Below are 27,106 nucleotides of genomic sequence, written 5' to 3'. Positions count from 1 at the left end.
TTCTAAAGGACAGTTATGTGTGAGTTGTGTAAGGGCTCTCCCACTGGTCAGCGTTCACCGATGAAGGTCTGTGTTAGCGTTGACTCATTCATAAATTACTTCTAAGCCGCTGACCACACAGGCATAAAACCCACTTTCTCCACCGCCACGGTTTTTGCTTTGTACACAAGAGGCCCTGCAGTTGAAGCTCTTTCCTCCAGCTCAGATAAGAGCTAAAGTTCAGTTGATCTTAATGAGAGTAGGGTCTTAACCTGCTGGAATCAATTCCCACAGCTCTTTCTCAGAGCTCCTGGCCTGCCTCCTGCCTTGTAAAAAAGTTTCCACCCTGAAGATTACCTTGCAGCATCTGTGTCCCCTCAGTGTTAACCTTGACATTTTCCCAGGAGCAAGACAATCGAAGCTCAAATACTGTTCACATACAAAGTAGTCAAATGCCATAAAGAGGAAAGCACTAGCCGGGAGGTTGCAGGCTCCAGTCATCACTTATAGGATGACTGGGGAGGGGGAAGGAGGCCCTTTGTTGTAACAAGGGGGAGTGTTTTGAAATGAATTACAGTGTAGGCAGATGAACAAGCAGCAGCAAGCTAGATCAGCCACAAGAGAAAGGTCAAAGAGGTCTGTAGAACTGGTAGGTGGCAGTCAAGGGGGCTGCTGGTGTGGCAGAGACAGGTAGCTATTGCAGAAGAGGAAAAAAGGCTGTCTATACTTAGACGTCTTCCAGTTCCCGAGCTGAGCCGGTAGACCTGCGGCCACCAGATCGACGCATACGAGCTGCAACAAGAACCGAATCAGCTTGTGCGTGACACGGAGCATATAAAGCAGAGCCGCCCAGGAAGGCGTGGTTACTCAGGTTGTGGCTGGGAGCAGGGGCACACGGGTCACCCAGTCCAGGGCCTGGAGTTCACCCTGTGCCTGAGCTCCTCCTACCCACCCCTCCACCCCTGTGAGAAGAGTAATGAATGTATGTCGGTGGGCAGTCTCCCAGAGAAGACACAGCATCCGGCTCAGGTCCTAGAGACTACCAGAACGTCTGACAGCTTGGAAATGTCAGGGAACAAAACCCAAAGAGTGGAAACATTTTGTCCAAAGTGACCAGAGGGTTTACATGAACTAGACTTTTAAGTATCACGTTAGCAAGCATGCTAACACGCAGTACCTCGCTGGAGCTCCACCACCAATTCTGGAATGTGGGCGTTGTTGCTGTTCCCACTTATAGATAAGGAAAGTATGGCAGAGAGGCTATGTTTCTTGCTCGAAGTAATAAAGCTGGTACCAGACAGAAACAAGGTGTGTGGCTCATCTGGAGGCTCAGTCCAGCACCTCCCTCAGTACAACCTGGGTCTGTCTACATAGATTTTACACATCTGATCCTCACCAGGACATTAGCTCCTTTTCCCTGGAGAAGCGAGAAGAAAAGGTCTTAGGGTCCCTAAGAGCGAGTGGCAGAATCAGGACAGGAACTTGAGTCTCCAGCCCATGGCTCAGGGTACAGATAGGGATCCCAGATTTCTTTTTCCCCCACGTGCCCTCACCGTGTACCCTGGGCTGGGTCTGTGCAGTTTCCCTAGCTGGCACTCACTCTTACAAGGACTGGATGGGGAGAAGGGCAAAGCAGCCACTTACTCAAGTATTATTTTTCTCCATTTTGAGGACGAAGGAAATTGAGGCCAAGAGAGGGAAGTAACTTGGCCCAAGTCACGGTGAGTATGTGACGGAACTGGAAGTAGGAGCCAAGTCTCCCCATATCTTCCTTCAATTCAGTCTGCTTTTTACTTCCATTAAAGCAAAAACCCTTATCATTGCAACTGCCAGACTCTTGTACTGTCCAAGCCAGAAGGAATCTCAAGTCTTCTGGGCCAGCCTCTATCTGCTGCTCGAACTCCTTGCACCACTTCCTGCCAAACTTGAACATCTCCATCACGTCTTTGAGAAGCATTTTAGATTCATTTATATATTCAATGGCATGTACTGGGTGCTATTATATGCCAGGCACAAGGATCAGAAATAAAGATCTAGCTTAACAGGGCACCAAGCTATACCAACAGTAAGTTTGATGAAATATTACAAGTACTCAGGTAGCTCTCTATCAACTATGAGGCAGAATGAATGGTGTGGTCAGAAGGATGGCAGGGAACGGGTCCACTGAACCTTGAAGGGTAAAAGGATAGACTGTGGGAAGGGAAAGGTTAGGAGGAATGGCCCTCTACAGGGATACTTTGCCTGGGTCACTGGGAGGCACACTCAAGCTACCTGGCCTGGTTGGTGCTAATACAGAGCAAGAGGATGGCCTGTCAGGGGTGTCGAGAGAGAAGTCCAGCAGGGCCTCTCACCAAGAGGGGAGGTGGGGGGCACAGGCTCCGAGATCAGGCTGCGGCCCAAACCCTTCTTGCATCCAATGACTGCAGGTATTCTTATCTCTTGCCTCACTGTAGAGTGGGGACGATAGTAGGATCTAATTCACCTGGTTGTTGGGAGCGTCACATGCATAAGATAGGAAGTGTTCACAGCAGTGCCTGGCACACAGGAAGCGCTGTGTAAGCATCAGCTATGATCGTTAAGGGTCATGTGGGCCGTGCCCAGGACTCGCTCCTGACAGCAGTGGGAGCCCAGCAAGTGTACTAAGCAGAGCGACAGAAGAAACCTTGGGATGGGCACCCCGTGAGAGATCCTCACCCTAGAGAAGCTGGAGAGCCCACAGAAGTCGCAGGATGTGAGGCGAATGTGCTGAGGGCTTGACATGAGGCAGGCAAGGGAGGTGGCCAGGAGGTGACTGACCGGCTGGGGAGGTGGGGAGGGGAGAGGCCCAGATTTCTGGCTTGAATGGCTGTGAGGAAAGTTAACACCTTTTCCTGAGATGGTTTTGGGGGAAGATGATGGAATTGATTTGGGGTACTTGTTAGGAAAGTCTTCCTTGAGAATACAGAAGAGAGACTTTCCCATGAAGGAGTGTTTGCTGCTTTTAAACATGTTAATCCTCCTCCCCTCCCCACCTCCACACGTACAGCGGTCTTCACTTGGAGTTGGCAATTCAGATTTCATTAAGTGGAGAGAGCTTCGGGGGCAGATTTACAGGACCTGAGAGCCATGCTTAGCCTCTGAGCTATAAATAGTGTAGAGGGAGGAGTCATCTGAGGTATCGCTGTGGGAAAACATAGATGGGGATCCGCGGCTTCTCCCTGACACCGCCGTATGCCTGGTGCCCTACTCTCTCTCCACAGGACACTCTGTTAGCAGCTCGGTGCACAGGATGGGAAGGACCCAAGACACGCCAGTCAGAATGGGTCCCGGAAAGCTACAGAGGCACTGGCTGACCTCTGGCCTCGGGGATCAATATCCCCCAAGGAAGAGCCCACCCACCCTACAGGCAGGCAAAACCCAGTGGAGACTACCAAGTAGGGGGCCCGGAGCCAGCAGAGGCAGGCTTGAGTCAGAAAACTGGAGAGGCTGGGCCCGGTCCGCTCTCCTTGACGGCAAACACTGCTGACCACCACAGTGGCTGGGCAGGGCCTGCAGGAGGCTCTTGGGGATAAAGAAACATTCAGCTGGAAAGCATGGAAGCTTGCTTCATCGGAGCACTGACAGCGGGATGAGAACATGCTGCAAAGAAAGGACTTCTCTTTTGCAGGAGGAGACTGGTACGCTATCAGAAGCAGATGCGTTTGTTATAAAAATTAGCAGATGGGCACAAACTGGCCTTCAAAGCTAGAAATACTACTTCACCAAACAACACTCAATGTTGCATGTAATCACTTAAATGACTCTGCTCTAATTCCTTTGGCGGGAAACCCCAAAGGAAGAGCTGTACAGTTCCTTGGGGTGACCCGGAGGCCCATTATTTTTATCACCTGTCAGTCCTGTCCAGGAAACTGCCACAGTCTCACTTCCCACCGGCTTTCATCACCAAACTCCTGGTCCTACCTTTGCCCACTCTGTTCCTTCTGCTTGGAATGCCCTTCCTTCCCTTCTCTGTGAATTCCTGCTTTTCCTTCTAGGTCTAACTCCCTCTAACAGTCCCTCCAAACCTTTTGGATCTTTGTCTCTCCTATCTAAAATACTAGGTCCCCCCCACCAAGAATGCCTCCTGACCTCCCCCACCATCTAGCACTTCCTTGCAAGGCTGGCTAAAGGCCCACTTCCAATGGGGATGTTTTGCTTAACTGGACTCTGTCTTCGCAAGTCACTTCCTCACGTTGTCTGGGTACAGGGTGTAGGCATTCTTGAATTTTTAGGCATGCCCTTGAGTCTTTTCTCTCCCGTTAGTTTGTTTTAAAGGCTCTGGAGTCAAGGAACTAGCCTTTCTGCTCCCTTTATGTCCCCTGGCACAGTCCTGGGACACAAAAGTTGCTCCAAAAGTGCCTGCTGTAATCTCTGGTGTGACTTGGCTGAGCCACTGCCTAGAAGGACAGTCCCTCCCAGGCTTCTGTTTTCCTGTAAGGGAACTGGGGGGTGAAGGCCTTCCAGCTCCAGCACCCTAGGGCCCAGCCAGAACCTCAGAAGCTGCTGGAGATAGGAGTTGGGCCTGGGATTTGGAGTCACAGACTCTCAGGACTGGGCGCGTCCCCAAGGGCCAGGTTATTCAACCCACAGCTGATCCTGGTGCCCCTGCCCCACCGCAGCACCCCTGACCTCCGGTCATCTGGAACTTCTGTCCCTAGAAAAGGCCTCCAGACCATTTTGCTACTAGAAGACAAAAGCTGGGTTAGCCCTGGGATAGGCAGCCCTGGGCACAAAAACAGCTTAATCTAAACTGGGAGGGGAAAATGTCAGGCTACGGCATGTTGGAACAGAACTCAAGGCCTTTAGTGCTGGTTTTGAAGCCAGATCACAGCTGGCCACAAGCATCTAGATTGCTGGCCTTCCTCAACAGTTCAGGGTAGCTATCACCTCTGTTATACCATAATAATGACTGATAATTATTTGTTTGTGTTTATTTTAAATAAGGGCACTTCAGATAAACCAGGATACTAGGTGTGTTTTTGTCTCTTTGTTGTATGGACTTTTCTAGACCCGCAGCTCTAGAAAAAAGTGGCATCTATGTGGCGAGCAATGAATGAATAACTTCTTGTAGGTACTGTGGTAGCGCTCTATCAACTGAGGCATAAGAACAATGTGGTCAGAAGGATGGCAGGGAACATGTCCTTCTAGAGCAGGAACCTGTAACTTCAACACCCAGTGCCCTACAGGACTTTGACCAACGTTTGTTGAATTGAGTAACTCAATCTAAAGTGTATGTGGTTCTCTGTGCATCGGGTCTGTGCACACACACCTACACACCCCCCTCTATTTTTCCGGGTGTTAACCTAGCCTCAGATTCATCACTAGAAATGATGTGCCTCAGATTTGAGACGTGCTTTAGTATTAGGCTATTTGCATTTTGCTGAGTGCTCGAAGCAAAAACCAAAACCCCCATGTGTAGAACAGGCTTGAATCTGATCAAAAACTCACCGAAGACCTTTTCCTTTAGAACATATAGTTATTTCATAATCCAATCCCAGAAAGAAGCTCTCATCCTTTTTCTCTCTTTCTGAACTTGTTATACTTCCTTCTCTTTGGTAATAAGAATAATGTAACTTGGTTTGTCTTCTTGCCTAGAAAACTCACAGCTAAATGTAATGATCAATTATGTTAACATATTAGGCCTCCTCCTTTTCTTGCTGTTTTTCCCTCTTATTTTCCTACAGCCTTAGCAGACATAGTCCATTTTGGACACAGTGTCAAGTCCTTTTAGCAGCCAGCAGGAATACCCATCATAAATAACTACGCACAGAGGTTGAGAACAACAGACGCCTGTAAGTCAGTCAATGACCGATCTCACTTTTCATTAACTGACTTGTATACCTATTGGGCAGATGCTCATAAAAATGTGACATTTTCTTTTGTTTCCTTTTTGGAAAAAAAATAACTATGCCTTTAACTGAGAAGAAATGAATGTAACCTGTTTAACTTACATTTTCAACTTTTACCTTAAAAGTGCTATGAGGTTTCCCAGGCATGGGGTTTGGGTAGTGGTGCTAGTTGGTGGCTTTGGGGGCAGGGACTAGAGAGGACTCTGAGCTCAGAGGAGGGTATTCAAAGAGGAAAAGACTCACGGTGAGCCTGTGGCCCGCCACATGTCCTCTCACTCAGCCAAACAAAGCGCCCAGGGTGCGCTTGGGCTCCAGCCCTGCACTGTGCTGAGCCCCCCGGGGAGGGGAGGAGTGCTCAGCCTCAGCTCCTGCAGATGAGGCACCCACAGTCTAGGGGAGGCAGCAGGCCGGGCGCCAATACAGAAAACTAGGAAATGTAACCAAGGTGGTAGTCAGGAGTGAGGCTCAAGAAGAGGGCTCCCTTGGAGAAGGTATCAGTGGAACATTCCTTGCCATATCCGCACACCACCCCCACAACCTCCAGGACAGGTGGGAAAGCCACGGGCAGGTTTTTGGGTAGCACATTTCCACTTACCAAGGTCGTTGTTGTTCATCATTGCGTTGGACGCCCGCAGCCGGGGCCCCTGCTGGGTAAAGTGGTAGCCGAATTTGAGAAGCGTTGCGTTTTTTTCCAACATGTTTACTATCTCCATTTCCACTTTGTTGCCCAGAGGTTGGCTCTTTGGTCAAGAAAAGAACAGGAGTCACTACTCATTCCACTTGTGCAGGAATCTTTTCTACTAGCAGAAACCCTGCGTGGTGGGCAGGGATTTTAACCACTCCCCGACTCCACCCCCAAGAACAGGGAATTGGAAGTTTGGAGAAGGTGAAGGGTCACACACCAGGAGCGAATGAGCTGGGATTCAAACCCAGGCCTGCTGGATGCCAAGAACAGATCTTTTCGTTGCCCCACAGCATCCTTTCTACAAAACTCGAGCAGGAAGGATCTTCAATGAGTCTCAAGGAGATTAAAAATTCCACTGCCCTGGCTATACCCTATATTATTAAATCCAACTCTCCAGGAATGAGACTCAGGTGTCTGTGGCTTTTAAAACTCCCAGGTGATGTCAATATACAGCCAGGTTTGGTAACCAGTTACTTAGACGAATCCTTTCAATTTCCAAATGAAGGAAATGGAGAGACCCAGAGAGGGGAAAGGATTTGCCTAAGGTCACACAGTAAGTTGGGAATGCCCAGAGTTCATTTTTCTGAAGCCTCCTTCTGATCATGTTAGTTCCCTACCCCAAGATCTCTAGTGACAAAGATTGAAAGAAAACAAAAGAAAAGGGAAAACCTTACAATATACAATCTTGGGAAGGATATAATGAGGATGTTCAGTCTTGCTTATAATAGTGGGGGAAAAGGGAAGCAACTTAGACATTCATGGAGAGAGAGTTGTTCAAATAAATGATGATTGAGTTTTACAAGAGAACATGACAGATATCAGATGATAATGCAAATCTTTGGTCACAAGACTGGGAAGATGACCATGAAACAATATGGAGAAAAAAAGCCCAGTTGCAAAACAGGTCATATTTAAGTAAAGTTACATGGATTTTCCATACACATACATATGCCTAGAAAGAGCCAGCCAGTGTACTGGTGGTGGTGGGATTTGGGAGAGATTTTATTTTCTTCTTTGTATCTTATTGTTTGAGTTTTCTGTTACTATGTATAATAACACATACAAAATAAACATAATCTTGGGGCGCCTGAATGGCCCAGTCAGTTGAGCATCTGACTTCAGCTCAGGTCACGATCTCACAATTTGTGGGTTCGAGCCCTTGAACTGACAGTGAGGAGCCTGCTTCAAAGTCTCTGTGTCCCTCTCTCTCTGCACCTTCCCTGCTCGTGCACACTCTCTCTGTGTCTCAAAAATAAACATTAAAAAACATTCAAAATAAACACAATCTTTTAAAAAGTTTTTATTTATTTCTGAGAGAAAGAGAGGGGGTGGGGAGAGAGGGGGAGAGAGAAAGAGAGAGACAGCACGCGTGTCCAAGTGGGGGAGGGGCAGAGAGAGCAAATCCCAAGTAGGCTCTGCACTGTCAGTGTAGAGCTCGATCCCACGATCTGACTGAGGTCAGATCATGACCTGGTTCAACATCAAGAGTCAGATGCTTAACCGACTGAACCACCCAAGCACCCCTCAAAATAAACATAATCTTAAAGAGATCTGAAAAGACATGGAGAGCAAACTAAACATCACATCAAGGTTTAAAGACTTTCCCCCTCAGGGCAGGAACAAGACAAGAATGTTCACTTTCACTCATACTGTCTTGGGGGTCCTAGCCGGGACAATGAGGCCCCCTTCACCCATCTCACCCCCCACCTCACCCCTCACCTCTGGCAACACCCATTTGTTCTCTGTATCTATGACCTTGGTTGTTTTCTGGTTTTGTTTTTGCTTAGATTCCACATATAAGTGAGATCCTAGGTATCTGTCCTTCTCAGTCTGACTTACTTCACTCAGCATGATGCCCTCAAGCTTCATCCATGCGTTGCACATGGCAAGATTTCCTTCTTTTTTTAGGGCCGAGTAATATTCCATTGCATATATATACACCACATCTTCCATTCACCCACTGGTGGGCACTTAAGTTGTTTCCATATCTGGGCTGCAGTGGACATGAGGGTGCATATATCTTTCTGAATTAGTGTTTCTGTTTTATTCAGATAAACACCCAGGAGTGGGATTGCTGGATCTTATAGCAGATGGACAGATTGGTTTAATTAACATTTTGAGGAACCTCCATACTGTTTTCCACAGTGGCTGCACTGATTCACATTCCCACCAGTAGAGCACAAGGGTTTCCTTTTCTCCATATCCTTACCGACACTTGTTATTTCTTGTCCTTTTTAGTTTAGGTATTCTAACAGGTGTGAGGTGATAGCTTATTGTGGTTTTGATTTGCATTTCCCTGATGATCAGTGGTGTTGAGCATCTTTTCATGTACCTGTTGGCCATCTGTATGTTTTCTTTGGAAAAATGTCTATTCAGATCTTTTGTCCATTTTTTGATCGAATTTTGAAATCTGAATAATTAAATAAAATTTAAAATTCAGTTCCTTAGTTGCACTGGCAATTAGGTCAGTGCAGATACAGAACATTTCCATCATCACAGAAGATTCTTTTCAATGGTGCCCCCCTAGACTGTGAGCCCTTGGACATATAATACCCAGCATCTCCAGGTCAAGGTCAAGGAATTGGACTGAATGGAGGAAATAGGAACACGGTTGATGCACAACAACACTGGAGGGTTGAGAGGGCACATTAGCCCACCATCCAAAGGGACAAGCATGTACCACAGTTGAGACTCTTGCTGGAGGACTCCTCCCAGGTACTCTGACTTCACGAGAGCCTGTCTGAGTTCACACGGGGCCGGCAACGCCAAGCTGGGCAGGTAGAGTGACATTGGCGAAGTTCCATCACCCATAGGTCACGGCTCCTGAAAGGGCTGAGAAGAGCTCAGGCCTGTCCTCAGAGGACTCAGCACAGCCCTGGGCTCTGGTCCGCTTGGCCTGGCCGGTAGTACAGGGACCATATAAGGGCCCGAGAAGGAACTGGAAGGTCCTCCGCCCACCCCACTTAGCAGGAAGCCTGGCCTCTCCTTGAGGTCACTTTCCGGGAAAGCTCTATTAGGACTTCGGATGGGCTGGTCTCAGGAAGCACTGATCTCCCCCGAGTGGAGGGGCTTCCAGCATCTTCAAGGGCTGCTTCCGCAGAGCTGACACTCCATGCCGCTCGGTCCAAAGCACCAAGCACCCAGTGCAAACTGCCCCCTTTCAACCTCCCTAACCACTGGGGAGGCAGGGCAGGCAGGGACTGGCCCTTCTGTCTTAGAGATGAGTCAACTGAACTCATGTGTAGATGGAAGCCGGACTGTGCTCCCTCTGTTTAATGCCAGAGCCAGGGCTTGACCTTGACCTGACACTGGAAGGACTTCAGAGGATCCTCTAGGCCCACATTCTCAAACTAGGGTCCAATATCCCTGGGATACATGCAGAGGTTTCTGGGTATATTCAAGAAAATAGAGGATTCTACTAGATAATCATGGCCAGCCTTCCCAGAGTGTCAATCTTTGACCAAAACTATTATTTTTACATTAAAGAGTAAAATAGAAAATGTGCACACATCTTAAGAAGCGTCACACTTGCTTTATCTCAGGCTGTCCCTCTTCAGCGACTCTGAGACTAGAAGGCCTCAATCATTTCAGATGAGAGAAGAGGCCATGGGGACACTGCCAGGACTAAAACTCTGATCTCTTACTTATTTTTCAAATATTTTTTACTGAGTGATCGTTGTGTGTGAGGCAATGCCATAAGCACTTTTGATAAGCTAACTCATTTTCTCCTCCCCATACATCTGTGGAGCATGTACGATTAATTTCATCCTGTAGGTGAGGTACATGAAGAACAGAGTATTAATAAATTTCCCCCAAATCACAGAGCCAGTTGGTTACAGAACCTGGATTTGAACACAGGAGTTTCACTCCAGAGTTTGCTGCTTCCCACCTCACTTGGGTGTAGGGCTGATGATGGGGGCTACAGGCAGATGGGGTTTGGCTCAGAGTGTGGGATTGTGATCTAACCAGGAACAGTGTCTGCACATGGAAGGAACTGTCTGGTAAGGCCATCGACTGCCCGTCCCTGGAGGTGTATGGACAGAGGGCAGGGTGGTGCCTTGGGAGAGTCTCCTAGGTGTCATTAGGAGTGGGGAAGGCCTAGGTTCTGTGACCTTTAAGGCCCCTGGGACCTGCATTCTGTGCATCCATGAATGGCTTGCTTGGAGGGCATTAAAACACTCACAGGCAATGCTGAGCAATAAAAGCCAGACACAAAACAGCACATACATGGGATTCCATTTACGTGACATTTAAGAGCAGGCAAAACTTATCTATGGTGATAGAAATCATGACATGATTGCATTTGGAGAGTATTAATTGAGGGGGGTGCATATGAGGTGCTGGAAATGTTCTGTGCCTTGATCTTGGTGCTGATTACCCAGGTCTGTGTATTATACAATATATTATTATATAATAATATAATAATTATACAGGTATATAAATCCATATATATATATCTAAATATATATCCGTTGAGCTGTCCACTTAGGGTATATTTGTTACCATATGTAAGTTACACTTTCATAAAAAGTAAACATAAGTATGAAAGAAAATAAGGGAGGAGAGGAAGGAGATAAAAAGTTGTTTCCTGCAGGAGCACCTGGGTGGCTCAGTCGGTTAAGCGTCCGACTTCAGCTCAGGTCATGGTCTCACGGTTTGTGGGTTTGAGCCCCGCATCGGGCTCTGTGCTGACAGCTCATAAGCCTGGAGCCTGCTTCAGATTCTGTGTCTCCCTCTCTTCTGTGTCTCCCTCTTTCTCTGCCCCTCCCCTGCTTATGCTCGCTCTCTCTCTCACTCTCTCTCTCTCTCAAAAATCAACAAAATTTTTTTAAAAAGTTGTGTCCTTCACAGGATACAGCTACAATCTCTCAGAGGTCAATGCCCCCCAGCCTACTCTTCCACCACCAACTGATCTAATTAACAATAGAAATATCACCTCTCCTTTATTGAGAGAAGACACATTCCAGGTCCATTTTAGAGGTGAGGAAACTGAGGCATTGGTACATTAAGTGACTCCTCCCCACCATTACACAGCAAGAATGTGACAGAGCTGAGGCTTAGCTTGGATTTGATCCTTGTTTGATTTCAAGTGTCAGAGACTTGAAGACAGATAACCCCTGGGCCAGTCTGTCTCCTGTCTGGAAAGCTCTTGGCTTTTCAGAACAGAGTGTAGCCTCCACTGGGGGCTGGACATGGTGCAATATGGTTATGGTCACAGATCTTTATTCTGACTCATGCTGATCTGCGTAGGAAAGTGATTTTCTCAACATCATATTGTTTTTCCCTCATTTCCACTGACTCTATCTCATTTCTCCCTGAGGAGCAAGGTCAGTAAAAGGCCATAATTGGCATTTCGAGGAAGTGATGGTGACACATGCCTGTTCTCCCACAGAGGCTGGATATTTCCAGGCTGAATTACTTTAGTACACACAGACACAAAAATCGTGCACAAGCCAGGAGCTGCTGCCTAGAAGCTGAATGTATAAGGAACAAAAGAGAGAACATGACTGGTCAAGAAGTCTTGCTCACATGGTTTCAAGAGTGTGTTTTCCTTTTTTTTTTTTTTTTTTTGCAGACAAAAGTCATATTCATCCTATCCTCATTTATTTTTTTTTAAATTTTAATGTGTATTTATTTTTTGAGAGAGAGATAGAGATAGAGCACAAGCAGGGAAGGGGCAAGAGAGAGAGGGAGACACAGAATCTGAAGCAGGCTCCAGGCCCTGAGCTGTCAGCACAGAGCTCGACGTGGGGCTCGAACCCACAGACCGTGAGATCATGACCTGAGCCAAAGTCTGGCGCTTAACCGACTGAGTCACCCAGGCGCCCCCTATTCATCCTCATTTAAAAGAAAAATTTAGCCAGCTGCCATGAGTGTGTAATCTAAAGGGGGTGTCACCATGTGTGAAAACCTTCAGGATCTTAATCCAGTGTGGCTTTTGTTTTCTTCCTTCCTTCCTTTCTTCCTTTCCTTTTTTTTTTTTTTTTTAATTTATTTTTGAGAGAGAGACAGAGCATGAGCAGGGGAGGGACACAGAGAGACAGAAATACAGAATCTGAAACAGGCTCCAGGCTCCGAGCTGTCAGCACAGGGCCCGATGCAGGGCTGAAGTCGTGAACCGTGAGACCATGACCTTAGCATGACACTTAACCGACTGAGCCACCCAGGTGCCCCTTGTTTTCTTTCTAAATTTATTTGCGCTAGGAAGCTAATCCAATCTGGGTAAAACAAGAAAATGCAATCTATTCCTTCAGCCTCATTTCAAAATATGAAGCATATCCTCACTGTCAAATATTGGAATGAAATGTGAGAAATCCAGCCAATACCCCCCAGACATTGCACATACATTTATTTGGTGAGGGGTCATGTTTCAAGGGGAGACCTTGTCTGTTCTGAGGGGCAGGGAGTACCTGTGCCCTGGGGTCCTAGGGAAGGGCCTACTGGGGGCGGCTTTGATGGGAGTAAGGAGGGCAAAACAAGAGGGACAGAGAATCACCATTTGGATTTGGCCAACTTGGGATGGAGACGGCTGGCAGGCACCCCATATGTGGCCCCTGCTCCTGGGGGCTGAGGGTCTCTCCCGTCCACCCATAAATGCAGCCCGTCTGGAAGGTGGGATACCTCAGTTCTGGCCCAGGTCTGACACTAACTTGATCCGTGACCTCAGCACGTCCCATCCCTTCTTTGGTCCTCAATTTCTCCACCTGCAAAAGGAGGGCTGGGCTAGATGTTTCCTCAATGCCCTCATCTCTGGGTCAGGACCTCTCTGCCCCCTCCCACCCTCACTGCCGGCTCAGGGCCACTTCAGATGGCAGCACAACATTGCTCGGAGATAAAGAGAGATGGCTAGGTAAACAAACAGCCCCAGGATCCCAGTTCCCAGATTTGGGTCCTGAGCCAGCCAGCAAGGCTCTTGTCACCAGGGTAGAACTCCACAAGTCTCTTTCTCCTTTCTTTGGCCGTATAAGGAAGAAGGAGGACAGAGGCTCACTAACACAGGTTACAGGCACAAGAACTAAAGGGAAAGCTGTGGCCTCTGAGGACTGCGGTGACTAACCAAGAATGAGGAATAAATCAAATGCCACTCATCACCTCCTCTTTGGCACATGCCGCAGGGCCCAGAGCTGGGGCACCGTGGAGAGTTGCACTGTGAGAGGCACGGGTGGCCTTCCCTAGACTGCAGCCCTGCGGGAAGACCACCCCACAGACTCCCCTCATCTGGGCAGTCATAGCACCCCCCGTTCCCCCCCACCCCCACTGGTCTCCCAGGTGCTGATGCCTGCCCTCAATTCTCTCCTACCCAGGTAAGAACCATCTTCCCGGAACATGGCATGGACTGGTGCAGATCACAGCCCACAGCCCACTTTCACTCAACCTCCCCAGTCAGAGCCCTTTGGATGTCCAACTCCCTCTCTGGCTTCCTCCGGGGGCGCCATTAGTCTTGTTTGGATGGGCTCCACGGCTTTTCCCCTCTCGTTCTTTTTGTTCATGAGGTTCACTGCACCTGAGATGTCACGGCCTCCCCCTCACACTCTGAGATGCTATCCCCCCTATGAGTTTGTCTCAAACTCCATCTCCCCCGGCAAGCCCTCCGTGATGCCCGCTCCTGACTGAGACTGCTTCCCCAAAGGCCTGCCGTCTGTGGCTGGCCAAATTTCTGTACTTGTCTGCCTTCCTGTCCAGCGTGGACTCACCGGAGGCCACAGCCGGAGCCTCGTTCACACACAGAGCCCACGGTGCAGCCCTGGGGTTCAGCCAGCAGTCATCAAACGCTGAGATGAACCAGAAAAGAGGCTCCCACGATGGCGGGGGGAGGTGGTGACCAGCGCTCTAGCCTCACACCAAGGGAAAGGGACTGCTGAGGAAAGCCAAATAAGGCCCACACAAACCAAGGAGGAGTCGGGAGCCCCAGAGGCACACTTCTCGGACTGTGGAGTCACATCAGCCTGGGCTTAATGTTGCCTCTGTCACTTCCCGTGTGCCTGTGGGCAGGTTACAGAACCTGCCTGGGCCTTTAGTTTCCTCACCTACAAGACAGGGGTGGGTCATAATACCCACTCACAAAAAGTCTTTGGGAGCATTAAATGAGATAATGGATGCATGGTACCTACTCAGTAAATCAACTCTTAGAATTGTGTGTGAATTCTCTAGGTCACCTTCAGAGTAATTATGAAAGTTAACAACTTCATAGATGATATCTGCCATCGCCTTAGAAGTAGAGATTCTTATTATCCCCATTTTACATGTGAGGAAACTGAGGCTCAGGGAAGTGAATGTTCTCACCCCGGAGTGTTCAGGGAAGGGGAGGGTGATAGTCCTGGCTCTGTCTCTGTGCTCAGCAGCGGTGGACAACAGTGAGAGGGAAGGTAGGCAGCTCACTCTCTGTCAGCTGTCAGCACAATGACCTGAGGCCAGTGCTCTGGGTCACTTTTGGCCAACATTCTGCCCTAGGAGTCAGGTTTCAGCTGACACTGGGTAGACCCTGACTCCCTGCCCAGCCAGGCCTGGAGTCACATGAGCAGCCAATCCCAAGCCTTGGCCCAGGGCTGCTGCTAAGCCTGCTGCATGCCTTCGTTCCAGTTGATCTGCCCCTCCTGCCTGCAATAAAGCAGGATCAGCAATGGCAGGAAGAGTGGGAGTGGGGAGGGGCTGGGAATGGGCGACGCAGCAGCAGGCCCCTGGCACGCGAGAGATGCAGGAGTCCGACGCAGCAAATTCACATGACAGGGCTGCCGAAGGCTTGTGTGGCTTCTTTATAGGAATTTTAAAAAAGGGCCTTCTCTGGGCGAACAAGTCCCATACCAAGGCTTGGAGAGCAGGGTATAGGTTAGATTTTTCCCCCTGCCCCCTGTGCAGTGAACAACATACACAACCACCCAGGGCAGGCCTGCTTACCAAGTGTCACTGAGGGGCCAAGTTCTGAGCTGGGTACTGGAATAAAGAGATGGTTCAGATACAGCACCAGCTTCTGGGAAGCTCATGGGAAGCCGAGGTGCTGGGAGAACACAGGGAGGGGACAGCTAACTCTCTCTGAGGAGAGGGTTAGAGGCCCTACGGCAGGCTAATGGGAGAAAGTAGTGATATGCAGGCTCTCAAAAAAAAAAAAAAAAGTTGGATTTGTGGTGTTTGCCAATTTCCATAGTATAAATGCTTCCACCAGAGGTGACTTCAGGATACCAGCGTGCCGTCACTGAAGTGGAATTGAGGACAGAAGCCTACAACCAGCTCTGGCATGCTGGCTCTAGAACACCACTGGGAAGAGAGGCTTCCATTGCATCCAGAAGGAAGAGGAGGGATTCTCCAGGCAGAGAAGGGGTAGGGGCAAGGGAGGATGTTCCAGAAGGAGAGACGACGACAGCAAAGACATGGAGGTGCACAAGTAGTGAGCAAAGGTGAATCAAGGGGTTATGGTTGGGAAGGGTCGTCAAGGCCTTCTGGAACCTCGTAATGCTTTAGTTCTTGACTCAAAGAGGGGTCACATGCCTGCCATGATTCATTAAATTGCATGTTGAAGTTCTGTGTGCTTTACCACGTGTGTGTGATATTTCACAATAAGGATGAAAAGCACAGATAGTCTCATTCAGGAATAACCACTGTTTACAATTCTATTTCCTTCCCATCTTTGTCCTGTGCACGTATTTATACGACCATTCAGCAAACATTTTCAGGTAGGAAGACAAAAGTTCCCTATTCATAGACCATAAAGAAGAAAGCATTTTGACAATGAAAGCCACATGGTGTCATGGAAAGAGTGTGGGCTTTGGAGTCAGAGAGACCTGAATTCGAATCCTGCTTCCCAAAGGGCTAAGTGGGTGGCCCTGAGAAAGTCGCTTGTCTTAGCCTATCCGAGCTGCTTCTTTTCTGCAGGCTGAGTCAGGTAACACCCACATCCTTCAGGGTTGTTGGGAAGGTCAGAGATGATGTGCATTAGATGCACCGCACAGAGCCCAGCCCACAACAGACCCTCAACACATGCAATATACAAGATATTGTAATTGGCATCATCTTAGAAAGTCAGAATTGAAAGGATTGCCAGATAATAAATGACTGACCCACAGAAGTTTCAGAGAAATGGTAACCCTATAAGGATAAAGTCAAATTAGTGTTTGCCCAGAGAATAAACTCAGTGGTAGGGAGACTCAAGAGCCCATTGAGTGGGGCAGGGGGGTGTTTGAAGAAAATAGGGATATTTAGCCTGATGAGGAAGACTCCAATGGTTTATCAGATCTGTGCCCCAGATGTGTCCCATGTGCAGCAGAGAACAGAATTAAGTGCAATATACAAGACCTATAGGAAGCTGATTTCTATTGGATATGAGGTGGGATATTCTCACCAAGAGCTGAAGGGGTGATGTTGGGAAGGAGTGAGCTCCCATAACTAGGGGGTATACAAGTAGAAGCCAACAGAGCACTTGATGGGCATGATGAAGAAGGAAGATGAGCACGGTGGAGGGTGTGGACCATGACCTTTGAGGTGCCGTAATGCTGGGCTCTGGATCTGCTCTGTCCAGCAGCATCTACCGTCCAGCAAGTGAGGAACTGGAAGCATCCTGTAGTGAAGGACACAAAGAGATGCTTGTCTGTCTTACCTGGTTATCGATTTTCAGTTCCACTAGAGAAGTGTTGTACGGGAGAGCTTCCACCAGGCGCAGGATCCCGGCTCCGGAAATGAAGTTGGATTCCACGTTCAGCGTCTTCAACACCTTGTTCACCTTGAGCATCTCAGCAAGGGCCTTGAAGCGCAGAAGAAAAGTGAGGGTACCTGTGAGTCACCCTGAGCAAGGCTGGAGCCCCTCTTGGATAGAACCTAAAATACTGAGAGGTCCTTGCTGGGAGCGAGAGTTCCTTGCACACTCATGCTGTTCGAGCCAGCGACCAGGCAAGATGATCTGTACAGCCTCCTTCACGAAGTACAACTCTGTGGCCCTCCTCCCCTCCAATGCGCCATGGCTCCCGAACCCTAACTGGAGAATTCCACCCTCTCTATTACCTACATCCAGCCTCTATTACCTGATTCTTCTCCCTTGCTCGGCTTCAAGGCTCACTGATCCCTTACAGAGGGGCTGCTCTCAGCTCCCCGTGCATACCTGGTGCTCTCCCATGATTTGCTTTTGCCACCTGGGATGCCCCTTCCCTTCTGCTTCACTCGTCCAAACCCTGCCCGTCCTTCAAGGCCATTCTCAATTCCTCTTTCTCCAGGAGCCTTTATACTGATGGCCGCAGTTAGCTGTAGCCTGCCCTCTTGAACTTTGTAGCATTTACTCATAACCTCCCTCATGAAACTTGTATTCTTCTGTTCAGAGTTGTTTTTAGTTCTTGACTCACAGAGGGGTCACATGCCTGCCATGATTCATTAAGCTGCACATTGAAGTTCTGTGCACTTTTCCATGTATGTGTGATATTTTACAATAAGGATGAAAAGCACAGATAGTCTCATTCAGGAATAACCACTGTTTACAATGCTGTTATATTTCCTTCCCATCTTTGTCCTGTGCACGTATTTATATGACCATTCAGCAAACATTTTCAGGTAGGAAGACAAAAGTTCCCTATTCATAGACCATAAAGAAGAAAGCATTTTGACAATGAAAGCCACATGGTGTCATGGAAAGAGTGTGGGCTTTGGAGTCAGAGAGACCTGAATTCGAATCCTGCTTCCCAAAGGGCTAAGTGGGTGGCCCTGAGAAAGTCGCTTGTCTTAGCCTGTCCGAGCTGCCATTAGACTATATACTCTTGGGGGGATGAAAATGTACTTTATTTATCCCATGGTGCCCACATTCTCAGCACACAGTAGCTTCTTAGTCACTGTTCACTGAGTGACTGACTCGTGGAGTCCCAACCTCCCTATATACCCTCTACTTGTTGCTTATATTTCCCTGTTGGGATTCCATGGAGTCATTGTCCTCTTCATCTGAGCAGCAGAGAGCAGAGAAGGAAGCCTGGGAAACCACCCCACTGGGCAAGTGACCAGAGCAAATGGGAGGGGAGGAGCTCAGGTGGCCCCCAGCACGTTTCAGAGGAATTCAGCCAGAGGGTGTAGATGACAATCAGAGCCTCTGAAGGAAATGAGGTAATTAGCAGTTGGTGGAAACGATGTGTCATGGAGGAAAGGAGACACCAGCAGCTGATAGCCCAGGGTGTATGATCAGTGGGTCCCGGTTGTCTGAAATGACTCTCTGAGCCAGGAATGCCCTTCCCACCATCCATGCTTGCTGAAACCCTATACAAGCTCAGCTCCCAGAAAGCCTTCCTTGTTGATATCATCCTTCCCTCCTCCCCCCGCTTCCATGTGCCTCCCAGATGGCCTGTCAGCTTTCCTTATGATCCCAAGGAGGTTGGACCCTCCCAAGGAGAGGGTCTCAGGCTGTGTTCTCTCCACAGCATCCCTCCCGCTCTCCAGAAAAGGCCTGTCTAGGCCTGAAAATCAAAATATTTAACAACTGGTAGGCAAGTGCACCAGGCCAATCCAAGTGGACATGCCAGTGGCTAAGCAGGTCCTGGAGGCCCTGTCATGCCAGGTGTCAACTCTTCTTTTCTGTATCATGGCAGAGGAATGAAGGTGCAGGGAAAAGAGCTGGGGCAGGGAGTGGGGGCACTTACAGAGCTTTTCACTCATGTGTGGAATTTAAGAAACAAAGAAAAAGAGACAAACAAAAAAATAGACTCTTAAATAGAGAACCTCCAGAGAGGAGGTGGGTGGGGGAGATGCGTGAAATAGATGAAGAATTAAGAGTACACTTATCTCTTCTTTTTTTCCTTTTGAAGTTTGTTTATTTATTTTGAGAGAGAGAGAGAGGGAGAAAGAGAATCCAAGCAGGCTCTGTGGATTTGGAGGTTTAACTGACTGAGCCACCAGGCACCCCAAGAGTACACTTATCTTAATGAGCACTGAGAGATGTACAGAATTGTTGAATCATTATATCAAACACCTGAAACTATTATATCATTAATTATATTTCAATGAAAAATTAATTGATTTAAAAAAATAATTGATTGCTACTAAATAGACTTCAAAGCAAGGAAAGTTATTAGGGTTAAAGAAGGGCATTACAGAACGATAAAGGGGTCAATTCTCCAAGAAGACATAACAATCCTTACTGTATATGTGCTAACAACAGAGTGTCAAGCTACAGGAGGCAAAAGCTGATAGAACTGCAAGGAGAAGACAGATGAATCACTGGTAGAGTTGGAGATTTCAATAGCCTTCTGTCAGAAATGGAAAGATCCAGAAGGCCAAAAATCAGTCAGGGCATAATCGAACTCAACAACACCATCAACCGACTGGATAGAAGTGACATCTATAGACTACTTCATCCCACAAGAGCAGAATGCACTTTCTTCTCAAGTTTGCGTGGAACATTCACCAAGACAGACACATTCTGGGCCATGAAACATACCTTAACTAATTTAAAGGAACAGAAATCATACAATGTCTACTCTCAGAGCTCAAGGGAATTGAACTAGAAATCAGCAACAGAAAGATAACTTTGAAAGTCCCCAAATACGTGGCAATTAAACAACACATTTTTAAATAACACATGGGGCAAAATTTAAGAAGCACGAAAAAGTTTTTGACCTAAATTAAAGTGAAAACATAACTTATCAAAATTTGTGGAATGTAGTGAAAGCATGCGCATGTTAAAAAAATCTAAATTCAATAATCTAAATTTCCATTTTAGAAAATTAAAAAAAAAAGAAGGGCAAATTAAATACTAAGTAAGCAGAAAAAAAATAAGAATTAGAGCAGAAATCAATGATACTGAAAACAGAAAATTAATAGAGAAAAATCAATGAAGTAAAATGCTAATTCTGAAAAAGATCAATTAAACCGATAAACCTCGAGCCAGCCTAAGAAAAAAAGAAAGAGAGAGAGAGAAAGAACACAAATTACTAATATCAGAAATCAAAGAGGCCCATTACTACAGATCCCGTGGAAATTGAAAGGATAATAAACGGGTACTATGAACATCTCTTATGTTCACAAATTTGATAACCTGGATAAAATGAACCAATTCCCTGAAAGAAACAATTTGCCAAAGCTCACATAAGAAGAAATAGACAATTTGAATAGGCTATTACCTATTAAAGAAATAGAATCAATAATGAATAAGTAACCTTCCAAAACAGAAAGCACCAGGCCCACATGGGTTCATTGGTGAATTTAAGGAAGAAATGATACCAATTTTCCACAATCTCTTTCAGGGAATGGAAGCAGAGGGAATACTTCTAACTCATTCTCTGGGGCCAACATTATCCTAATACCAAACCCAGACAAAGACGTTACAAGAAAACGATATCTCTCATGAACATAGATGCAAAAATCCTCAAAAATATAGCAAATTGAGTCCAACAATGTATAAAAAGATTATACACCATGGCAAGTGGGATTTGTCTCAGGTATGCAACAGGCTGGTTCAACATTTGAAAATCAATTAATGTAGCTCATCACATCAACCAGCTAATAAAGAAAAATCATATGGTCATACCAACAGATGCAGATAAAGCATTTGACAAAACCCAGTACCCATTCATAATAAAAATTCTAAGTAAATTAGAAATAGATAGGAACTTCCTCACTTGGTAAAAAATATCTATACAAAACCTACAGTTAATATCATGCTTAATGGTGAGAAACTGGTAATGTTATTACTAAGATTAGGTACAAGGCAAGGATGAACCCTCTCACCACTCCTTTTCAAATCAGAATAGACATTCTAGCTAATGTAGTAAGGCAGGAAAAGGAAATAAATGTATATATATTGGGAAGAAAGAAATAAAATTGTCTTTGTTTGCAACAGATATGATTGTCTATGTAGAAAACCCGAAAGAACTGACAAAAAACCCCTCTTGGAACTAATAAGTGATTACAGCAAGGCTGCAGTATGCAAGGTTGCTATTCAAAAATCAACCACTTTCCTATATTCCAGGAAGGAACAAGTGGAATAGGAAATTAAAAACACAATTCCATTGATATTAGTACCCTCAAAAGTGAAATACTTAGGTATAAAGCTAACAAAATATGTAGGAGATCTATATGAGGAAAATTATAAAACTCTGATGTATGAAGTCAAAGAACTAAATAAATAGATATTCCATGTTCATGAATAAGAAGGCTCAATATTGTCAAGAAATCAGTTTTTTCTCACTTGATCTACAAATTCAATGCAACCTTAATCAAAATTCTCACAAGTTATTTTGTGGATATTAACAAACTGATTGCTACTAAATGATTAATTACCACCCCCGGTAAGCTAATTCTTGCACTTGCTATGAGTGTTGTAATAATCACACTGCCCTGTCATCCTTTCATTGTCTGCATGGCCAAATGGACCATTATGTTCATGGAAGTGGGAGTATGACTATCTCAGTCACAGTTGTATTTTCAGAACCTAATTCAGTGCTGGACACAGACAGACTCTCAATAAATAGGTTTGAATATTTAAACAAAAAGGAATTGATGGCTACTTTATAATAAGTACAACTTAATTTGATCATTAGGTAAAAAACAAACAGAATTGATCATCAGGACCCACAGATTAAGAAAATGATTTTGGGGGTGCCTGGGTGGTTCAGATGGTTGAGCGTCTGACTTCAGCTCAGGTCATGATCTCGCGGTTCGTGGGTTCGAGCCCCGCGTCAGGTTCTGTGCTGACAGCTCGGAGCCTGGAGCCTGCTTCGGATTCGGTGTCTCTCTCTCTCTGCCCGTCCCCGCTTGCACTCTGTCTCTCTCTCTCTCTCTCAAAAATGAATAAACATTTAAAATGATTTTAGATATAGAGAAACTGAAGCCCAGAAAAGGGCAGGCCCCTGTCCAAATGTGATGTGCTGAGTGGAGACAGACCTGCTGTAGAGTCAACATTACTGGCATTTCAATCTCAGCTCCACCTCTCACTTGCTGCATAACTTTGGACAAAGCAAAATGCCTGGACTCCCTGCACCGCAGCTTCTTCATCTGCAAAGTGGGGACACCTGCACCCCTGGGATCAGGGGTGGTTGTAGATATCAACTAGGATAACGTACAGATGTTGTCGGGTTAACGGCTGTTGTGTCCACATCCTCTCCTGTCTCCTAGCCCAGTGTCTTTCCTCACACTATGCTGGGTCCTTCCTCAGTGGGGTTGGGCCAGCCCTGAGGCCACAAGCATCAACCCTTCTGTTTCTGTGGCGCCCCCACTCTCAGTGCAGCAGAACAGAAAGGTACATACATACGCCACAGGGTCATTGCTCCGTGTTCCCACAATGCTGAACTTCTTCACATAGGAGTTCTCTTTCAGGGCTTCTGCATAAGCCTTGAGAGTGGGTATAGGGATATTCTGCAGAGAGAAAGGCAGACAGTAACGAGCAGACCCCACCGGGGTCAGGTCGGGCAGACAGATGGGGCAGTAACCCTCTCACACATGCAGCCTGACGGTTAGCAAGTCTCTGACCCAATAGCTGAATGGCCAAAGGGTTCTGGCTTTGCCCCAAATGGTTGAGATCTGGGGAGAACTTTCTGGTCAACAGATTGAGAAAATCCTCCCTGAAGTTTTCACAACCATCTGTGCAGGCAGAGACCAGAGAAGGGAAAATCAAGGCAGAGGATGCAGAGGAGCGTTGTGCCAAGAGTTCAGGTCTAGGGTGTGGGAGTGGACAGGGCCTCAGCCTCTGTCAGGGTGACTGGCAATGTTTCTGACTCACTCTGTGACTCTGAGGGAAGTCTCTTCCCCACTCTGGGCCTGTTTCTGGAAAACAAAGGTGGCGGGGTGGTGGCGGGGGTTGGGCATTGCCCTAGATGATCTTTAAGAGACATCTGTCCCGGAGGGTCTCAGTCCTAACGCACACCAGAGGCTCCCAAGGAACTTTAATAAGATGCCGTTGCTTGGGTCTGAAGCAGACCAATAAGATCAGAATCTCAGTGGGGGGTGGGAGTTGGTACATATTTTTGAATCTCCTCAGGTGAAAACCACTCAGCTAGTCCAACGTTCTCACATGCAGAGGGGAAAATGAGGGTGGGGAGGGACGAGCCTGAGCCGCCAGGGTGAAGGCACAGAGCCACGGCCACTACGCTGCTCCAAGCCAGCGTTCCCTGCCAGGGTATACGGTTCTGAATTGTACCAGTGTCTCCCACTGGGCACATGGCAGACAATGGCGGCCCCGGAGAGAAAACCTGGCTGTGCTTTCACGGATCTCTCATTTCAGAGTGTCACGTTAGCTCCCCGTGGGAGCAGAGCCTAGGGAGGCCAGGTGGAGGAGAACACTGTGGGTGCAGGTTTCCAATCAGATTGTGCCTTTGGGGCTGGCAGCCACTTAAAAGAAAGTGGAGAAGAAAGGAAAGAGGAGCCGGGGAGTGGGGGGGCCCACTCCTTGCCTTACCCCACACCGTCCCAGAACTAATTCCGCTGGCCCCCGGGCTGAGCAGGTGGGCAGGCAGCTGGGCCTGCTTCTGAAATTCCTCCTGCAGCCTGTCCAGGATAGGACTGCTTGTCCATCTGACCCTCCTCTGCCCTTGGTGGCCACACAGGGAACATCGGACACATATGGGCCGACAGCTCCCTGCCGGGGCTACAGAACGAGGCTGACTGTGTGTATGATACAGCAGTGACGGTTCAGGGGCAGGCCCCTCCCAGGGCTGTGTTACCCCACGAGCCTGCTGGGCACAGGCCTTTTCCAGCCTTGAGATCCCCTGCAGTCGGATGTGTCTGAATTAATATTTTAGCTCAGAGAAGCTCTCAGTGTTTTGCATAACATGGCAGGTTTCCAGAATCGAAGCTGTGTTGACCCGTGGTGAACACCTGGGCCTGATGTCGGTCCTCAGAAGAAACCAGGACTATATGACGTGCTTGTTTACACTGCCCGGGCCTTTTAAGGGTTTTGTCCCTTTCTTGATCCAGAAGCACCCAGAACCCAAACAGGACCCTGTCGTCCTCACACAGCCAAGCACGGGCCACATGCATTGCAGTGACACGGACATAGCTCCTCCCACCCACCCCAGGAGAAGTGAAATAAAAAGGACTCTACCCGGATGTTGTTGAGGTTGACCTCCTCAAGCTTGGGGTCGTTGTTCTTTATCCGCTCCAGAGTCTCCTCTACATCTGTTGAATTTGGCTCTTCATCGGGCACAGGCTTGTATTGTGTAGGTTTGATCACACCTAGAGTGACGGACACAAGAGACAGGTGGCTCACAGAAGTACGGGGACCCGTTCCCTCCGCACTAGGACACATCAGAAGGAAGCAGCGGCCAAGTTCAGAGACAAGAGAAGGCTGTGCGTTCCCAGGGGCTGCCAGGAGGGGCGGTGCACTGGGAAGAAGCCATGCATGGGCCGGGTAGTCTTGGCCCTACTTGGGCTCTGCCTCTGCCATCCTGCAAGAACTGGGTGAATTACTCAAATCCTCAGAGCCTCCGTGATCTCCACCGTGAAGTGTGGACAGTCACTACCTCAGTGGGCTCTTGTGAGGATAGAACGAAGCCTGAGTGTGAAAGAAATACGTAAGCTTTCCAGAGGGAGGGTCATAATTCTTTTGACACCCTCATTTGTTTTGGGAACCCAAATGCCAGCTTGGAACGGTGCAGTGGGGCAAGTAAGACAATGCAATATTGGCACAGGAAAGGCCAAGGGGACTCAGGGAACAAAAGAGGCACCCAGAGACAGACCGGTGTGGGTATGTAGACATTCACCATCATGATGGAGTCCCAAGCTGGTGATGAAGGGATGAACTTGGCAAAGAACAGCGTGGGTACAGCCGGACAGCCGTTAAAAAGTGACAGTTTGAGCGCATCTTCACGCCACACACGTACACGAAGCGCAGGTGGCGTAAGAAGTTGGAAACGAGAAGCAAACCTCTAAAACTCCCAGGAGAAAATACAGGAGGATGTTTTTATAATACTGGGATGGACGAGTCCTACATAAACGAGACACAAATCCCAGCAAGGGAAAAGGTGGACAGATTGGACTTACATCAAAACTTAAAACTTCTGCAATGAGCCAGAGAGCAGGAGGGGGCTGCGGAAGCAAGAAGCATGGGGGCACCTTCGTGTCCAAGGTGTCCTTGCTGGGAGCAGGGCAGGGGTGCCAAAGCCGGCGGTCAGGGCCGTGTACTCACTGTTGAGTCCCTCCTTGTTCACGATGGAGCTGCTGCCGAGGGCCTGGTAGTACTGCTGGTTGCTCATGAGCGTGTGCATGCCCAGGATGGCTGCGGGGACAGGGGGAGGCCCGTGATTCGCCTCTCTCGGACAGAAGGGCCTCCTGAGCACAGACACTCCACACCCCAGCAAGTTGTGCTCACGGAAGTGGCAAGGAACACGCGCATGACTTTACGTTTTATTGGATTTTTGTTCTCATCTCTGTTTACGTGACTCTCACATCTCTACACCCAGCTGAGACTCCTCTAACCCAGGCCTCGGGTTCCTCGGTGTCCCCTGATGGCCCACTGGCACAGCCAGTCCAACTTGGCCGAGACAGAACTCATCTTTCCCGGCAGCAGACCCTTCCTGTGGATCACCTTCCATCTTGTCATCCCGCCTGTCCCCTCAGGGTAGAACCTCAGTGACATGGCACGCCCCCCCCCCAAGTCCTTTCCCTCTTAAGAACTGTCTCTCATCTGTCCCACCTCTCACTCCATCACCTCTGTTTTGATTGAGGCCCCACCATTTTGTGGCTGTATTATCACAACTGTGTAATCACTGCTGTCCTGGCCCCAGTCTCTTCCTACCCTCCCCCCACCAGCATTTAGCACAGAGCAGCCAGAAAGATCTTTCTGGAAATGCAGATCTGAAAACATCACTCCTGTGCTCAGTCAGGCTTTCATCCATTTGTTTGTTCAACATTTATCAAGTAGCTGCTTCCCAGGCCGGCTGTGGGTGGGGTGGTGGTAGAGGGAGTAGGGGAGTGGGGGAGATGGGGGAAGAGCGGGGCGGAGGGACACAGCAGGGAACACAGAGTCTGTCAGGGGAGAGAGATGCTGGGCAGGTACCCACATGATTGAAAACATAAGCACAGACTACACGTGTTGTAAAGGAAAAGTTCAGGGTGTTCTGGGGAGAAAAGAGCAGAGGGATTTGGAATAGGAGGGATGCATAGTGTTGGCCAAATTAAGAGAAGGGAGGCAGAACATTCTGGGCAGGCAGAGGGGATGGTGGGAAAGCCCTCAAGCTCACGGACTGGAAGGCTAGGGAGGGAAGGGGAAGCAGAAGATGCCCAGAGCTGAGTCGGACACGTGTTGAACCGCAGCACACCCCCACTCATTAAGCACTTGCTCTGGGTCAGAGAATACATCGTACCCCAGTGACTCTCACTTTCGTTGCACATTGGAATCACTGGGGAATCTTTGGAAACTCCTGATGCCCCGGCTTACCCCAGACCAATTAAACCACAGTCCCTAGGGCTGAGGCCAGGCATCTGCCTTTTTCAAGCCTCCCTAGGTGGTTTCAGTGGGCAGCCCAAGCTTGAAAACTGCCTGAAACCATCCCCCTGAATCCTCACAACAACCCTGTGGAGGAGATTTAATTCAAACAGGCAAGGTCGGATCCTGCGGCGTCTTCTAGGATGAGGTAAGGAGTTTGGAGGTCTTTCCCTAGGTGTGGCCTGGAAGCCACTGACG

General features: G+C 48.0%; 1 protein-coding gene across 4 annotated transcripts in view; it reads right to left on the bottom strand.

Annotated features, from left to right (window-relative positions):
- TMOD1 (tropomodulin 1) overlaps nt 1–27,106 on the bottom strand; it is an 85,641-nt gene that overhangs the window by 1,909 nt on the left and 56,626 nt on the right. Inside the window, exons 5-9 of one of the 4 annotated variants that reach the window (XM_047066585.1) lie at nt 25,610–25,699; nt 24,527–24,657; nt 22,735–22,842; nt 17,120–17,263; nt 6,442–6,586 (exon numbers count right to left, since the gene is read on the bottom strand). In XM_047066585.1, coding sequence (XP_046922541.1) covers nt 6,442–6,586; nt 17,120–17,263; nt 22,735–22,842; nt 24,527–24,657; nt 25,610–25,699 — 618 coding nt within the window. Of the gene's footprint in view, nt 1–6,441; nt 6,587–12,846; nt 13,236–17,119; nt 17,264–22,734; nt 22,843–24,526; nt 24,658–25,609; nt 25,700–27,106 lie in introns of those variants that run through there. The other 3 variants (XM_047066575.1, XM_047066596.1, XM_047066593.1) reach the window with 3 other exon arrangements.

This window comes from Lynx rufus, unplaced genomic scaffold, assembly GCF_022079265.1.
Source record: "Lynx rufus isolate CCGP_SWC_20201006 ecotype Redwood Valley unplaced genomic scaffold, mLynRuf1.p SCAF_10, whole genome shotgun sequence".
NCBI lineage: Eukaryota > Metazoa > Chordata > Mammalia > Carnivora > Felidae > Lynx > Lynx rufus.
This window is presented reverse-complemented; position numbering and strand designations above follow the sequence as displayed.